This window comes from Heptranchias perlo, chromosome 12 (assembly GCF_035084215.1).
Source record: "Heptranchias perlo isolate sHepPer1 chromosome 12, sHepPer1.hap1, whole genome shotgun sequence".
NCBI classification, from domain to species: Eukaryota; Metazoa; Chordata; class Chondrichthyes; order Hexanchiformes; family Hexanchidae; genus Heptranchias; species Heptranchias perlo.
In genome coordinates, this window is record NC_090336.1 from 8,190,737 (window position 1) to 8,208,612 (window position 17,876).

The following is a 17,876-nucleotide window of genomic DNA, read 5'->3' on the forward strand; positions in this document are numbered from 1 at the left end:
GGGCTGCTCTGCTCACTCATTGCTCGGGATTTTGTTCTGGGGTTTGAGGAGGGAAGAATTTCCGTGAGGGATTCGTCCCCCGCAACTTTGGTAGAAGAACCACGGAATCGCTGGAGAGCCCAAATTCACCCCAAAAGGATTCTCTGCAACAGAGGGTCGATTGTAATAAATCTAGCAGCCTCTGTACGTCTCCCCGAGGTCCTGAGGGACTGAGCTTGTCCGATCCAGCAGGGCGGGCCCGCAATCCCTGCTGTGCTCATCACAGGGGTGAGAGTGCAGCTTCGATGATAAAACACTCGACAACAGAGGCTGTGTCACAAATTTATTGATTATTCTTGAGGTAATTAATCCAATATTGTCAAACTGTTGCTGCACATGCACGGGGACAGGGATACACAATATCATTTTAATACAACAGAGCTGGAAAGGCACGAGGCTAAGCGAGAGAAATAGAACAAGATGCGCGGATTACAAAAAGAGAAATATTCCAGAGGACAGTCAGTCACTTTCCAGCGGCGTTGACCCGGAGCCCTCCAATAACTAAAGACCTGCCCGCCATGCTCCTCACGCCTTCTTGGGCTTTCGACCTACTTGGTAATAGTAATAGACACTGATGAGGATGAAGAGCCCTCGGCTGGACAGCAGTAATGTTGCTCCTTGTGATAGTGCTCCACTTTCAAACAGCGGGATGGTCGTAACTGGAATAGAAAGAAACGTCTCATTGCAAAGGGGGAATCTTTGCTTTTTAGGGTGGAAGGAGAGACAGACAAGCACGAATCACTGACAATGTAATGATGTCACACACAAGTGACTGTACGACACATTGAAAAACGATGTACATCGTGCAATTGTGAACAAAAAAAGTGGGAATCTTCTAACAAACATATAAATCAGGAAATAAGGGGGGCTTGTGAAAAAGGTAATGCAATAATCATGGGTGATTTTAACTTTCACATAGATTGGACAAATCAAATTGGCAAAAGTAGCCCCGAGGAGGAGTTCATAGAGTGTATTCGGGACTGTTTCTTAGACCAATACGTCAGGGAACCAACCAGGGAACAGGCCATTTTGGATCTGGTAATGGGTAACGAAACAGGATTAATTAATGATCAAAGTAAAGGATCCCTTGGGAAGCAGTGATCATAACATGATAGAATTTCACATCCAGTTTGAGAGCGAGGATCTTGGGTCTGAAACTATTGTATTAAACTTAAATAAGGGCAATTACAAAGGAATGAGGGCGGAATTGGTTAACTTGGACTGGGTAAACAGATTCGATGGTATGATGGTGGATAAGCAGTGGCAAACATTTAAAAAGATATTTTATGACTCCCAACAAAAATATTTCCCTGTGAGGAGGAAAGACGCCACAAAAAGGGTGAACCAACCATGGCTAACTAAGGAAGTCAAGGATGGTATCTGGTTAAAAGAAAAAGCATACAACATGGCAAAGATTACTGGTAAGCCCGAAGATTGGGAAAACTTTAAAAACCAGCAAAGGATGATTAAAAGAATAATAAAGAGGGAGAAAATAAATTATGAGAGCAAACTAGCAAGAAATATAAAAACTGACAGTAAAAGCTTCGAGAAGTTTATAAAAAGGAAGAGGGTAGCTAAAGTAAACATTGGTCCCTTAGAGGATGAGACTGTGGAAATAATAATGGAAAACAAGGAAATGGCAGAGGCATTGAACAGATATTTTGTATCTATCTTTACAGTAGAAGACACTAATAACATACCAATTATAATAGAAAATCAAGAGGCAAAGGGGAGGGGAACTAAAAATAATCACGATCACTAGAGAAAAAGTACTAGGTAAACTAATGGGTCTAAAGGCTGACAAGTCCCCTGGACCTGATGGCTTGCATCCGAGGGTCTTAAAGGAAGTGGCTACTGAGATAGTGGATGCATTAGTTGTAATCTTCCAGAATTCACTAGATTCTAGAAAGGTCCCAGCGGATTGGAAAACCACAAACGTAATATCCCTATTCAAGAATGGATTGAGACAGAAAGCAGATAACTATAGACCAGTTAGCCTAACATCTGTCATTGGGAAAATGCTAGAATCCATTATTAAGGAAGTAGTAGCAGGACATTTGGAGACTCAAAATACAATCAAGGAGAGTCAACATGGTTTTATGAAGGGGAAATCGTGTCTGACAAATTTATTAGAGTTCTTTGAGGAAGTAACGGGCAGGGTGGATAAAGGGGAACCAATGGATGCAGTATATTTGGATTTCCAAAAGGCATTCGATAAGGTGCCACATAAAAGATTATTGCACAAGATAAGAGCTCATGGTGTTGGGGGTAATATACTGGCATGGATAGAGGATTGGCTAACTAACAGAAAACAAAGAGTTGGGATAAAAGGGTCATTTTCAAAATAGCAATCTGTAACTAGTGGGATGCCGGAGGGCTCAGTGCTGGGGCCTCAATTATTTACAATATATATCAACGACTTGGATGAAGGAACAGAGTGTCTTGTGGACAAATTTGCTGATGATACAAAGATAGGTGGAAAAGCAAGGTGCGATGAGGACACAAAGGGCTTGATTTTACCAGGGGTGCGGGTATTCAGCGGGTGGGTTTCCCGCGCGATCGTAGCAGGCAACCCACTAATTGGATCCACTTACCTTGTCCTCCGGGTTCCCCACTGATGATCTGCGCATCGGGCGGGCTGCGCATGCACAGTAAGATCTGTCAGCTGGAGGACCTCCATTTAAAGGGGCAGTCCTCCACTGACAGATGCTGCAACAAATAGCAAAAATTACAGTGTGGAGCAGCCCAGGGGGGAGGCTGCTCCCAGTTTAATGATGCCTCACTCCAGGTATCAATACATGGGGTGAGGAGGAGGGGGAGGACAGAGATCTTCCACCCGGCGGGCGGGAGGAAGCGGCCTGCCTCTGCCACCAGGAAGGCCTGGCTCGAGGTGGCAGAGGAGGTCACCTGCGCCACCAACATATCGCCCACCTGCATACAGTGCAGGAGGCGCTCCAACGACCTCAGTAGCTCAGCCACAGTGAGAACACGTAGTCTTTCCCCTACACTCCGTCTGCCACATCACTGCCCCCACCCCACATCTCCTTCGGCACTGCCAACACTACTCTGTCACATCACCCCTCACACCCACTCAAAGCTCATCCTCATCTTACCTGCACTTACTCACCTCACCAGTACTCATCCTGCCACTACCACTTAACCCAATCCTCATACAATCTCATGGCTCTATCTCATACTCACCCTCTCGTGCATCTCTTTCACAGTCAGCCTCACTCAACCTGCCACTACCTGTGCTGCAGCCACAGGGCATGCATCACATATGTGCAGTAGGCAGCGTAAGGCAAACGTGTCGTGAGCATGAAGGGGACGCACAAGGGTGTCTGAGGGTTTGTCATGGTTCTTACTTATATTGAATTTCAGAACAACTCACATCACACATTCTATTGGCACCACTACTGCCATGTCTTCGCGAATCCTGTCCGGTTTGTGCAATAATGCCCTCTCCTGAGGATCACTATGAGGACCCACCACTGATGCCACCCATTGTGTCACTGCAGAGTGGGTGTAGGTGTATTTGCAGGGCTCTTCTGCGCAGACGACTGAGAGACATCGGGTATGTCCCCGGTGGCACCCAGGAAGGATGCGGAGGAGAAGTTGTTGAGGGCAGCGGTGACTTTGACAGCGACAGGTAGGAAGATGGTGCTCGGGCCAGCCGGGAGCAGCTCGGCATGAAAGAGGCTGCACATGTCCACAACTACATGTCGAGTGACTCTGAGCCTCCGTGTGCACTGCTGCTCAGAGAGGTCCAGGAAGCTGAGCCTCGGTCTGTGGAACCTGTGGCGAGGGAAGTGCCCTCTGCGACGCATCTCTCTCTGCAGTAGCCCTCCCTCCTGCTGTACAGGTGGATGTGTCACAGCACTCTGTTGTGGAGCTCCACGTGTCAGAGGTGGACGGCGTGGATGGCGAGGCTGGTGATGCTGTTCGCCCTCCGAGGAGGTCATGACTGCAGCTACGGCGGCCCCCATCCGGAAGATGTACATCTGAGGGGGTCCGCAAGGTAGGTACATGACTCTGGACCCCGGGGTAAGTGTGCAGGTTGGTGACTTTGACCGTCAGGAGGAGGGTGGTGGAGGCCAAACTTTGTCCCAAGTGACAGAGCGGCCTCCTGCAATGGGTGAGGGTCTCCCTCCCCCCACCCCCACCTGTCAAATGGACCTTTGCAGCTGCCACAGGCTGACGGCTGCAACACATCCATTCGAGCTGGGAGTGTTTCCCCCAGTGCGTGAAACAGTCCCATGTTTATCCAAAATCACACACAGTCCCTTAATCAGGTCAGTTAATGACCTGAACAACCAAAGTAAATACACTCAAGTGGCATCCCGTTGGCTTTAATTGCCTGCGGGATTCCCACCAGCGGGGGCTGCGCACGCACCCCCGCACGTCATCGGGGAACCCGGAAGTGGGCGGGATTGAGGCGGGATCCGGTCCCGCTCCTGGATTTCGGGATTTTCGGGGCCCCCCCGCCGAGAACGCACCTGGTAGCGGGTGCTAAAATCGGGCCCAAAGTGTCTGCAAAGGGATATTGACAGGTTAAGCGAATGGGCAAAAATTTGGCAGATGGAATATAATGTGGGAAAATGTGAAGTCATCCACTTTGGGAGGAAAACTAAAAAAGCAAAATATTATTTGAATGGAGAAATACTACAAAATGCTGTGGTACAGAGGGATCTGGGTGTATGAAAAATAAAAAGTCAACATAAAGGTGCAGCAGGTAATCTGGAAGGCAAACATCATATTGACCTTTATTTCTAGGGGGATGGAGTATAAAAGCAGGGAAGTCATGCTACAACAGTACAGGGTGCTGGTGAGACCACACCAGGAGTATTGCGTACAGTTCTGGTGCCCTTATTTAAGGAAGGACATACTTGCATTGGAGGCAGTTCAGAGAAGGTTCACCAGGTTGATTCCGGGTATGGAAGGGTTGTCTTATGAGGAAAGATTGAACAGGTTGGGTCTATAGTCATTGGAGTTTAGAAGAATGAGAGGAGATCTTATTGAAACGTACAAGATTCTGAGGGGACTTGATAGGGTAGATGCTGAGAGGATGTTACCCCTCATGGGGGAATCTAAAACTAGGGGGCATAGTCTCAGAATAAGGGGTCGTCCGTTTAAGACGGAAATGAGGAGGAATTTCTTCTCCCAGAGGGTTGTGAATCTTTGAAATTCTTTACCCCAAAAAGCTGTGGAGGCTGAGTCATTGAATCCATTCAAGGCTGAGTTAGACAAATTTTTGATCAGCAAGGGAGTCAAAGGATATGGGGAAAAGGCGGGAAAGTGGAGTTGAGGTAAAAATCAGATCAGCCATGATCTCATTAAATGGCAGAGCAGGCTCGAGGGGCCGAATGGCCTACTCCTGCTCCTATCTCTTATGGTCTTATGGTCACACAGTCAGTACACTAAGGCGGCTGTCCTCTATTGGACGACTGGGCTCGAGGTATCCATGGCACCGGTGATTGGGAGGCTGTTGTTGGAGTTCTGCCGTTTGGGAGTAGTAGGAAGGGGTGGGAGTATTGGGGTGTGGTATGAGTGGGAGGGGTAAGCTAGGTTTGTGAGGAATAGAGGGGGATGGGAGTGTTAAGATGTTAGAACAGTCGAAGAGGGGTCTCCTCGGGTGGGGTGGGAGGCAATATACTGCATGTTCCTGGAGAAGGTGGGGGTTCATCCCTAATGGGCCTTTTGAGTTCATGATCCAGGTTGACACAGAAGTGTTTTTTTTTATTAGTTCACGGGATGTGGGCGTCGCTGGCGAGGCCGGCATTTGTTGCCCATCCCTAATTGCCCTTGAGAAGGTGGTGGTGAGCCGCCTTCTTGAACCGCTGCAGTCCGTGTGGTGAAGGTTCTCCCACAGTGCTGTTAGGAAGGGAGTTGCAGGATTTTGACCCAGCGACGATGAAGGAACGGCGATATATTTCCAAATCGGGATGGTGTGTGACTTGGAGGGGAATGTGCAGGTGGTGTTGTTCCCATGTACCTGCTGCTCTTGTCCTTCTAGGTGGTAGAGGTCGCGGGTTTGGGAGGTGCTGTCGAAGAAGCCTTGGCGAGTTGCTGCAGTGCATCCTGTGGATGGTACACACTGCAGCCACAGTGCGCCGGTGGTGAAGGGATTGAATGTTTAGGGTGGTGGATGGGGTGCCAATCAAGCGGGCTGCTTTGTCCTGGATGGTGTCGAGCTTCTTGAGTGTTGTTGGAGCTGCACTCATCCAGGCAAGTGGAGAGTATTCCATCACACTCCTGACTTGTGCCTTGTAGATGGTGGAAAGGCTTTGGGGAGTCAGGAGGTGAGTCACTCGCAGCAGAATACCCAGCCTCTGACCTGCACAGTATTTATATGGCTGGTCCAGTTAAGTTTTTGGTCAATGGTGACCCCCAGGATGTTGATGGTGGGGGATTCGGCGATGGTAATGCCGTTGAATGTCAAGGGGAGGTGGTTAGACTCTCTCTTGTTGGAGATGGTCATTGCCTGGCACTTGTCTGGCGCGAATGTTACTTGCCAATTATCAGCCCAAGCCTGGATGTTGTCCAGGTCTTGCTGCATGCGGGCTCGGACTGCTTCATTATCTGAGGGGTTGCGAATGGAACTGAACACTGTGCAATCATCAGCGAACATCCCCATTTCTGACCTTATGATGGAGGGAAGGTCATTGATGAAGCAGCTGAAGATGGTTGGGCCTAGGACACTGCCCTGAGGAACTCCTGCAGCAATGTCCTGTTTATACTTAGTAACAGTAAATTCTGTTTACACTTATAAAAGCGTCTGATCAAACTGAAACACCTCAAAGCGGGTCACACAATGAATTACGGCGACTAATTTTTATGTGATTACGTGTGGACATCAGGCAAGGCAGGAGTGGGCTTGCTGTGATGCCCCCTGCAGCCAAATAGCCTTCCGATTTTCACCACCGAGGCTCACGGATCTCAAGCTTTATGTTGGTCACAGGCTGTCTGCCCAGAGCAACCAAGAAATATTGGGCACCACTGCCACCCCATGGCCATACTTCACTACTACAACATTTACATCAGGTCCTCACAAAGAAGTGAAGAGGGAGGCCATTCAGCCCATCTGGCTCATCCTTCCCTCAAAACCTATGGTTCCCCCAACACAGACTCTAACTGTCTTTTGAAAGACTCCAGAATGTTTGTGTAACTCAGAAGCCCATTCCAGGGATTAATCACTCTATGATTAGGACCACTGCTCTTTCTGATATATATTAATGACCTGGACTTGGGGATAGAGGGCATAATTTCAAAGTTTGCAAAGGACACGAAACTCAGAAATGTAGTAAATAACGTGGAGGATAATAACAGACTTCAGGAGGACAGAGACAGACTGTTGAAATGGGCAGACACGTGGCAGATGAAATTTAACGCAGAGCAGTGTGAAGTGATACATTTTGATCGGAAGATTGAGGAGAGGCAATATAAACTCAATGGTACAGTTTTAAAAGGGAGCGCAGAAACAGAGAGACCTGGGGGTGTATGTACACAAATCTTTGAAGATGGCAGGACAAGTTGAGAAGGCTGTTAAGAAGGCATATGGGATCCTGGGCTTTATTAATAGAGGCATAGAGTACAAAAGCAAGGAGGTTATGCTAAACCTTTCTAAAACACTGAATATGCCTCAGCTGGAGTATTGTGTCCAATTCTGGGCACCGCACTTTAGGAAGGATGTCAAGGCCTTGGAGAGGATGCAGAGGAGATTTACTAGAATGGTACCAGGGACGTGTGACTTCAGTTATGTGGAGAGACTGGAGAAGCTGGGACTGTTCTCATTAGAGCAGAGAAGGTTGAGAGGAGATTTGATAGAGGTGTTCAAAATCATGAATAGTTTTGACAGAGTAAATAAGGAGAAACTGTTTCCAGTGGCTGAGGGGTCGGTAACCAGAGGACCCAGATTTAAAGTGATCGGCAAAAGAGCCAGAGACATGATGAAACATTTTTTTAAGCAGCGAGTTATTGTGATCTAGAATGCACTGCCTGAAAGGGTGGTGGAAGCAGATTCAATAGTGACTTTCAAAAGGGAACTGGATAAATACTTGAAGGGAAAAAATTAAAAGGGTTTTGGGAAAGAGCAGGGGAGTGGGATTAATTGGATAGCTCTTTCAAAGAGCTGTCACAGGCACGATGGGTCGAATGGCCTCCTCCAGTGCTGTACCTGCTGTGATACTGTGAGATCCTGAAGTTTCATTTTACCAGTGTATACCCATGGCCACCTCTCCCCCGGTCACAGTATAACTTCAAATCAAACTCAGTATTACCCGATTCTCTTCCACTTGGACTCTCATAACCCTGTAAAAGATTCCCCTTTACTCGGCTCCCTTCGCGGTCGAGGAGTCCGAGTTTCTCTATCCTCTCCTCACGCTCTGCGATCAGCCTTCTCTACCACCTGGATGTTTCCCTTGTGCTGCACAGATGAGAAGTGATCACAGAGCTGAAGGTGATGAGTGACTGGAGCACCGTCCAGTGTCAGCAGGAACGGCCCTGACTTGTTCTTCACTGAGTTGGCGAGATGGCTTTGCGTACGTTACTCTGCAATAACTGAGCGAGGTCAGTGCTGGGTCCACCCGATCGTGGCCAGCCTCTCCCCCAACCTCATTATATTTTCCCAGCGGGGAATATCCGCACTGAATCGCATCTCGTGTCGGGCTGATTTAGCGATGACGGTGCATCATGTTCTCAAACCATCAAGGTGATGTACAGGACCCTGGGAGCTGTCACAATACCTTCACTTTGTAGCAGGAGCAGGTAGAGTGAATGGGTGGTCAGCAGGAGACCAGGGTGCTCACTGCCTGGCCCGGTTACTGCCCCTGTTATGAAGAACACAGATACAGTGAAGCTCACCACTCCGCTGGAATTCTGCGACCAGAGGTTCCAGGTTTTCCAACAGATCGGTCTGGCCCTACTCTCTATCCTCAACAATGTCTCCAATAACTGTAACTGTCTGCTACACACCGCACAATTTGACCATCCAGAGTGGAAACACTGTGCAGCAGGAGGAGCAGCTAAACCCTGGGCGGAGGGAGAAGACACAGGACGGAGGAGGAGGGCCCTGGGCGGAGGAGGAGGAGGGCCCAGGACGGAGGAGGAGGGCCCTGGGCGGAGGAGGAGGAGGGCCCAGGACGGAGGAGGAGGACCCTGGGTGGAGGAGGAGGAGGGCCCAGGACGGAGGAGGAGGGCCCTGGGCGGAGGAAGAGGACCCAGGACGGAGGAGGAGGGCCCTGGGCGGAGGAGGAGGAGGGCCCAGGACGGAGGAGGAGGGCCCTGGGCGGAGGAGGAGGGCCCTGGGTGGAGGAGGAGGGCCCAGGACGGAGGAGGAGGGCCCTGGGCGGAGGAAGAGGGCCCTGGGCGGAGGAAGAGGACCCTGGGCGGAGGAGGAGGGCCCTGGGCGGAGGAAGAGGACCCTGGGCGGAGGAAGAGGACCCTGGGCGGAGGAAGAGGACCCTGGGCGGAGGAAGAGGACCCTGGGCGGAGGAGGAGGACCCAGGACGGAGGAGGAGGACCCTGGGCGGAGGAAGAGGACCCTGGGCGGAGGAGGAGGGCCCTGGGCGGAGGAAGAGGACCCTGGGCGGAGGAAGAGGACCCTGGGCGGAGGAGGAGGACCCAGGACGGAGGAAGAGGACCCAGGACGGAGGAAGAGGACCCTGGGCGGAGGAGGAGGACCCAGGACGGAGGAAGAGGACCCTGGGTGGAGGAAGAGGACCCTGGGCGGAGGAGGAGGGCCCAGGACGGAGGAAGAGGACCCTGGGCGGAGGAAGAGGACCCAGGACGGAGGAAGAGGACCCTGGGCGGAGGAGGAGGGCCCAGGACGGAGGAAGAGGACCCTGGGTGGAGGAAGAGGGCCCTGGGCGGAGGAAGAGGACCCAGGACGGAGGAAGAGGACCCTGGGCGGAGGAGGAGGGCCCTGGGCGGAGGAAGAGGACCCAGGACGGAGGAAGAGGACCCTGGGCGGAGGAAGAGGACCCAGGACGGAGGAAGAGGACCCTGGGCGGAGGAAGAGGACCCTGGGCGGAGGAAGAGGACCCAGGACGGAGGAAGAGGACCCAGGACGGAGGAGGAGGGCCCTGGGCGGAGGAAGAGGACCCTGGGCGGAGGAAGAGGACCCTGGGCGGAGGAGGAGGACCCTGGGCGGAGGAAGAGGACCCTGGGCGGAGGAGGAGCACGCTGGGTGGAGGAGGAGGGCACTAGGCGGAGGTGGAGGGCCCTGGGCGGAGGAGGAGGGCCCTGGGTGGAGGAGGAGGGCCCTGGGCGGAGGTGGAGGGCCCTGGGCGGAGGTGGAGGGCCCTGGGCGGAGGTGGAGAGCCCTGGGTGGAGGAGGAGGGCCCTGGGCGGAGGTGGAGGGCCCTGGGCGGAGGTGGAGGGCCCTGGGCGGAGGTGGAGAGCCCTGGGTGGAGGAGGAGGGCCCTGGGTGGAGGTGGAGGGCCCTGGGTGGAGGTGGAGGGCCCTGGGTGGAGGAGGAAGACCCTGGGCGGAGGTGGAGGGCCCTGGGCGGAGGTGGAGAGCCCTGGGTGGAGGAGGAGGGCCCTGGGCGGAGGTGGAGGGCCCTGGGCGGAGGTGGAGGGCCCTGGGCGGAGGTGGAGGGCCCTGGGCGGAGGTGGAGGGCCCTGGGCGGAGGAGGAGGACACTAGGCGGAGGTGGAGGGCCCTGGGTGGAGGAGGAGGACACTAGGCGGAGGAGGAGGGCCCTGGGTGGAGGAGGAGGGCCCTGGGTGGAGGTGGAGGGCCCTGGGTGGAGGTGGAGGGCCCTGGGTGGAGGTGGAGGGCCCTGGGCGGAGGTGGAGGGCCCTGGGCGGAGGAGGAGCACGCTGGGTGGAGGAGGAGGACACTAGGCGGAGGTGGAGGGCCCTGGGTGGAGGAGGAGGGCCCTGGGTGGAGGTGGAGGGCCCTGGGCGGAGGAGGAGGGCCCTGGGTGGAGGTGGAGGGCCCTGGGTGGAGGAGGAGGGCCCTGGGCGGAGGTGGAGGGCCCTGGGCGGAGGTGGAGGGCCCTGGGCGGAGGTGGAGAGCCCTGGGTGGAGGAGGAGGGCCCTGGGTGGAGGTGGAGGGCCCTGGGTGGAGGTGGAGGGCCCTGGGTGGAGGAGGAAGACCCTGGGCGGAGGTGGAGGGCCCTGGGCGGAGGTGGAGAGCCCTGGGTGGAGGAGGAGGGCCCTGGGCGGAGGTGGAGGGCCCTGGGCGGAGGTGGAGGGCCCTGGGCGGAGGTGGAGGGCCCTGGGCGGAGGTGGAGGGCCCTGGGCGGAGGAGGAGGACACTAGGCGGAGGTGGAGGGCCCTGGGTGGAGGAGGAGGACACTAGGCGGAGGAGGAGGGCCCTGGGTGGAGGAGGAGGGCCCTGGGTGGAGGTGGAGGGCCCTGGGTGGAGGTGGAGGGCCCTGGGTGGAGGTGGAGGGCCCTGGGCGGAGGTGGAGGGCCCTGGGCGGAGGAGGAGCACGCTGGGTGGAGGAGGAGGACACTAGGCGGAGGTGGAGGGCCCTGGGTGGAGGAGGAGGGCCCTGGGTGGAGGTGGAGGGCCCTGGGCGGAGGAGGAGGGCCCTGGGTGGAGGTGGAGGGCCCTGGGTGGAGGAGGAGGACACTAGGCGGAGGTGGAGGGCCCTGGGTGGAGGAGGAGGGCCCTGGGTGGAGGAGGAGGGCCCTGGGTGGAGGAGGAGGGCCCTGGGTGGAGGAGGAGGACACTAGGCGGAGGTGGAGGGCCCTGGGTGGAGGAGGAGGGCCCTGGGTGGAGGAGGAGGGCCCTGGGTGGAGGAGGAGGACACTAGGCGGAGGTGGAGGGCCCTGGGTGGAGGAGGAGCACGCTGGGTGGAGGAGGAGGACACTAGGCGGAGGTGGAGGGCCCTGGGTGGAGGAGGAGGGCCCTGGGTGGAGGTGGAGGGCCCTGGGCGGAGGTGGAGGGCCCTGGGCGGAGGTGGAGGGCCCTGGGCGGAGGTGGAGGGCCCTGGGCGGAGGTGGAGGGCCCTGGGCGGAGGAGGAGCACGCTGGGTGGAGGAGGAGGACACTAGGCGGAGGTGGAGGGCCCTGGGTGGAGGAGGAGGGCCCTGGGTGGAGGAGGAGGACACTAGGCGGAGGTGGAGGGCCCTGGGTGGAGGAGGAGGGCCCTGGGCGGAGATGGAGGTAGTGCGTCAAGGCACTGTTGCAGCCAGGCAGGCCTGTCTATCAGTCACTGACTGGTTTAGTGGTCTGGGCACAGTCGTAATTTAGCCTTGTGTATATTTTTACGTTCTCTGTATAATTAAAAGCTAAGACAGGTTTTATCCTGGGCCTAGTCAGGCTAAGATGGCTGACAGGTCTGTCTGGCCCGTTCCCGCTGTTCTTTGCTTGTGACGGTCAGATTGGTTTGATTTACTAATTGAGCTAAGATTGTGAGCACGAACCGGGCACAGTCAGCGAGACCGATGGGTAAAGAAACCGACTGCAAGACAAATAACAGCACTGTGGGAGCACCTTCACCGCACAGCGTTTCAAGAAGAAGGCCCACTTCCACCACCTTAAGGGCAGTCGGGGTGGGCAATAAAGACCGGCCTCGCTAACAACACCCACATCCCCAGAATGAATTTTTAAAATCTGTATTTTTAGGTCCAAGCTGAAGCTGCTGGGCGTTCTCCGGGAAAAGGCAAATCATGACATTTAAAGCCTGAGCGTAGGGACTGTGAAGATGGAGTCAACATCAGGGGAGAGGAACGGCCTTTGTCGATCTCGAGAACAACAGCAACAACTTGGATTTATATCACGGCTTTAACACAGAGAAAAGGCCCCAAGGAGCTTCACGGAGGGGTGAGGAGAAACAGGCACTCGAGAGCAAGGGGTGATCGATAGTTTGGTCAAAGGGCTGGGTTTTAAAGAAGGACGTTAAGGAAGAGAGGGGGGTGGACAGACAGAGGGGTTTAAGGGAGGCAATTCCAGTGTGTCCCCTCGCTCTTGATTCTCCCACCAGAGGACATAGTTTCCCTCTCTCTCTTTACCCTATCAAATCCTTTTAACATTTTAAACACCTCAATCAGATCACCCCCTCAATCTCCGAAACTCCAGGGAATACAAGCTTAGTTTATGAAACCCCGCCTCACAATTTAACCCTTTAATTTACCCGTTATCGTAGCTCACAGGCCGAAGTGACTCCTTCGTCATAACAACCCACCTAAAAACTGTACTGCAAAATAACAGGCCTCGGTGAGGAGAGTCCATCGGATTATAATCTTCTCTGCTGTGTATAAAGCATTCCACATTATCAGGGAAATACCTGCAGGACAAATGGAGACAGAGCAAAAAACATCAGGGTATTTCTCAGAGAGACTGCCATCCCACAGGGCACCCGCACATGGCAGGCCTGTTGGGTCCCTTCGCTCCAGGTGCTGCCTGCTCACCAGGACTGGAGTCCTTACCAGGCCTCTGCCAATGTGAAGGTTAGTGGGTGGTCACCGGGGGGGGGGGTTTGGGGAAGGAGAGTGCAACACCGCTATCAACATCAACAACTTGCATTTACATTACGTCCCAGGGCGCTGCACAGGGGAATAAATCAGACAAAAAACTGACACCCAGCCAAAGAAAGAGGCTTTTTTAAAACATTTTTTTACGCAGTGAGTTGTAATGATCGGGAATGCACTGCCTGGAAGGGTGGTGGGAGCAGATTCAATAATAACTTTCAAAAGGTTAATTGGATAAATATTTGAAGGGGAAAAATTAGCAGGGCTACGGGGAAAGAGGAGGGGAGTGGGACTAATTGGATAGATCTTTCAAAGAGCTGGAAGAGGCACTCTGGGCTGAATGGCCTAATTCTGTTCTGTATGATTCTAGGGCAGGTGACTAAAAGCTCGGTCAAAGAGGTAGGGTTTAGGGATGGTCTTAAAAGAGGAGAGAGAGAGGTGGAGAGGTTTAGGGAGGGAATTCCAGAGCTTAGGGCCTAGATAGCTGAAGGCACGGCCGCCAATGGTGGGGTGAAGGAAATGGGGGACGTACAAGAGAGTTCCAGCAACAGACCGGCTGAAGCAGGGGCAGAGACGGGCGATGTTACAGAGTTGGAAGTAGGCGGTCTTGGTGATGGAGCAGGTATGGGGTCGGAAACTCATCTCAGGGTCAAATAGGAGGGCCAAGGCTGCCTGTGTGGTCCAGCCTCAGACAGTGGCCAGGGAGCAGGATGGAATCAGTGCTGAAGGAATGGATTTTTTAGAGGCATGGGCCGAAGACAATGGAGGAAATTGCCGCTCAACCAGGACTGGATGTTGGACAAGCAGGCTGACAACACAGAGGTCGTGGAGGGGTCGAGAGAGGTGGTGGAGGAGCAGAGCTGGATGTTTTCAAAGTTTACTATTTGTGTGTGCTGGTGGTATTTTAAAGTGGAGAACTCCCTTGGACAGTACGTGTATGTAGTGGTTCCATTTAAGGATCAGTGCTCCCTTTTACATTAGTATGAATAATTGGTTTATTTAAGGCGGTGTGCTCCCTGTACAGTACATTGTGTGGAGTGGGTTTATTTAAGGTGGAGTCTTCCCATGTACAATACAGTGTGTAATGGTCTCATTTAAGTTGGATAGCTTACTGTCCAGTACAGTGTGTAACAGGTTTATTTAAGGAAGAGTGCTGCCTTGTACAGTACAGTACGGTGGGTTTATTTAGGGTGGCGTGCTCCCTTGTACAGTCCAGTGTGTGCAATAATTTAATTTAAAGTGGATTGTTCCCTGTCCGGTACAGTGTGTGTAATGGGTTTACTCAAGGTGGAGTGCTCTCTGAAAGTACATTGTTTGTAATGTGTATATTTAAGGTGGAGTGCTCCCTTGTGCAGTACCGTGTATGCAATGGGTTTATTTGAGGTACAGTAGTGGTAATAGGTTTATTTAAGGTGTAGTGCTCCATTGCACACAGAGTGTGTAATGGGTTTATTTAAGGTGGCATGCTGCCTCTTCAGTACAGTACAGTGTGTTTAATGGTTTATTTAAGGTAGAATGCTCCCTGTGCAGTTGTGTGTGTAATGTTTTTATTTAAGGTGGTGTGCTGCCCTGTACAATACAGTATAATGGGCTTATTTAAGGTGTGGTGCTCCCTGCACAGTACAGTGTGTGTACTGGGTTTATTAAGGTGTGGTGTTCCCTGCACAGTAGTGTGTGTACTGGGTTTATTTAAGGTGTGGTGCTCCCTGCACAGTAGTGTGTGTACTGGGTTTATTCAAGGTGCGGTGCTCCCTGTACAGTACAGTGTGTGTACTGGGTTTATTTAAGGTGTGGTGCTCCCTGCACAGTACAGTGTGTGTACTGGGTTTATTTAAGGTGTGGTGCTCCCTGCACAGTACAGTGTGTGTACTGGGTTTATTTAAGGTGCGGTGCTCCCTGCACAGTACAGGGTGTGTACTGGGTTTATTTAAGGTGCGGTGCTCCCTGCACAGTAGTGTGTGTACTGGGTTTATTTAAGGTGTGGTGCTCCCTGCACAGTACAGTGTGTGTACTCGGTTTATTTAAGGTGTGGTGCTCCCTGCACAGTACAGTGTGTGTACTGGGTTTATTTAAGGTGTGGTGCTCCCTGCACAGTACAGTGTGTGTACTGGGTTTATTTAAGGTGTGGTGCTCCCTGCACAGTACAGTGTGTGTACTCGGTTTATTTAAGGTGTGGTGCTCCCTGCACAGTACAGTGTGTGTACTGGGTTTATTTAAGGTGTGGTGCTCCCTGCACAGTACAGTGTGTGTACTCGGTTTATTTAAGGTGCGGTGCTCCCTGCACAGTACAGTGTGTGTACTCGGTTTATTTAAGGTGTGGTGCTCCCTGCACAGTACAGTGTGTGTACTGGGTTTATTTAAGGTGTGGTGCTCCCTGCACAGTACAGTGTGTGTACTGGGTTTATTTAAGGTGTGGTGCTCCCTGCACAGTACAGTGTGTGTACTCGGTTTATTTAAGGTGTGGTGCTCCCTGCACAGTACAGTGTGTGTACTGGGTTTATTTAAGGTGCGGTGCTCCCTGCACAGTACAGTGTGTGTACTGGGTTTATTTAAGGTGCGGTGCTCCCTGCACAGTACAGTGTGTGTACTGGGTTTATTTAAGGTGCGGTGCTCCCTGCACAGTACAGTGTGTGTACTCGGTTTATTTAAGGTGTGGTGCTCCCTGCACAGTACAGTGTGTGTACTCGGTTTATTTAAGGTGCGGTGCTCCCTGCACAGTACAGTGTGTGTACTCGGTTTATTTAAGGTGCGGTGCTCCCTGCACAGTACAGTGTGTGTACTCGGTGTATTTAAGGTGCGGTGCTCCCTGCACAGTACAGTGTGTGTACTGGGTTTATTTAAGGTGCGGTGCTCCCTGCACAGTACAGGGTGTGTACTGGGTTTATTTAAGGTGTGGTGCTCCCTGCACAGTACAGTGTGTGTACTCGGTTTATTTAAGGTGTGGTGCTCCCTGCACAGTACAGTGTGTGTACTGGGTTTATTTAAGGTGTGGTGCTCCCTGCACAGTACAGTGTGTGTACTCGGTTTATTTAAGGTGCGGTGCTCCCTGCACAGTACAGTGTGTGTACTGGGTTTATTTAAGGTGCGGTGCTCCCTGCACAGTAGTGTGTGTGTACTGGGTTTAAGGAGTGGTGCTCCCTGTACAGTACAGTGTGTGTACTGGGTTTGTTTAAGGTGTGGTGCTCTCTGCACAGTACAGGGTGTGTACTGGGTTTATTTAAGGTGCGGTACTCCCTGCACAGTACAGTGTGTGTACTGGGTTTATTTAAGGTGCGGTACTCCCTGCACAGTAGTGTGTGTACTGGGTTTATTTAAGGTGCGGTACTCCCTGCACAGTACAGTGTGTGTACTGGGTTTATTTAAGGTGTGGTGCTCCCTGCACAGTACAGTGTGTGTACTGGGTTTATTTAAGGTGCGGTGCTCCCTGCACAGTACAGTGTGTGTACTGGGTTTATTTAAGGTGCGGTGCTCCCTGTACAGTACAGTGTGTGTACTCGGTTTATTTAAGGTGCGGTGCTCCCTGCACAGTACAGTGTGTGTACTCGGTTTATTTAAGGTGTGGTGCTCCCTGCACAGTACAGTGTGTGTACTCGGTTTATGTAAGGTGTGGTGCTCCCTGCACAGTACAGTGCGTGTACTCGGTTTATTTAAGGTGCGGTGCTCCCTGCACAGTACAGTGTGTGTACTCGGTTTATTTAAGGTGGAGCAAAAGCAAATACTGCGGATGCTGGAAATCTGAAATAAAAACAGAAAATGCTGGAAATACTCAGAAAGTGAGGCAGCATCTGTGGAGAAAGGAACAGAGTTAATGGGCTCGATTTTAGGGTCGGGTTTCCTGCGGGTTTCCAGCGGGGGGGCCCCGAAAATCCCGATATGAGGTCACGTGACCGGATCGCGCCGCGATCCCGACCACCTCCGGGTTCCCCGATGACGTGAGGGGCTGCGTGCGTGGCCCCCGCTGGTGGGAATCCCGCAGGCAATTAAAGCCAGCGGGGTTCCACTTGAGAGTACTTACCTTGCTCGTTGAGGTCAGCTAATGAGCTGAAGCAGCTGTCAAAAGAGGAAGTGTGGGATTTTAGGTTCAAGGCAGTGAGTTTCCCACACTGGGGGAAACAGTCTCCCTCCAACCAGGCGTGTTGCAGCCAGCAGCCTGTGGCAGGTGCCAAGGTGCGCTCCACGGGGGAGAGCCCTCACCCACGCAGGAGGCCACCGCGTCACATTGGGCAACCCCTGCCCCCCACCACCCCCCGTCAAGCCAGAGGACAGACCGACACGAAACCGCAGCCACAGTCCGAGGACCCACCCACCGACCCTGCACAACCCCTCAGACCAACACCTGCCAGATGGGTGGTGCGTGGACACCCTCGGAGGACGAACAGCATGACCAGCCCCAGCAGCCTCGCAGTCCACGCCGT

The 17,876-nt window shown here is 53.1% G+C and overlaps 1 protein-coding gene across 3 annotated transcripts in view; it reads right to left on the reverse strand.

Annotated features, from left to right (window-relative positions):
• Positions 1–309: 309 nt before the first annotated feature.
• LOC137327810 (tumor protein p53-inducible protein 11-like) overlaps positions 310–17,876 on the reverse strand; it is a 413,617-nt gene continuing 396,050 nt past the window's right edge. For 2 of the 3 annotated variants that reach the window (XM_067993629.1, XM_067993628.1), the window contains 2 exons: positions 13,176–13,277; positions 310–698 (listed from right to left, as the gene is read on the reverse strand). In XM_067993629.1, coding sequence (XP_067849730.1) covers positions 565–698; positions 13,176–13,277 — 236 coding nt within the window. In that variant the 3' untranslated portion in view covers positions 310–564. The remainder of the gene's footprint in view (positions 699–13,175; positions 13,278–17,876) is intronic. The other variant, XM_067993630.1, reaches the window with a different exon arrangement.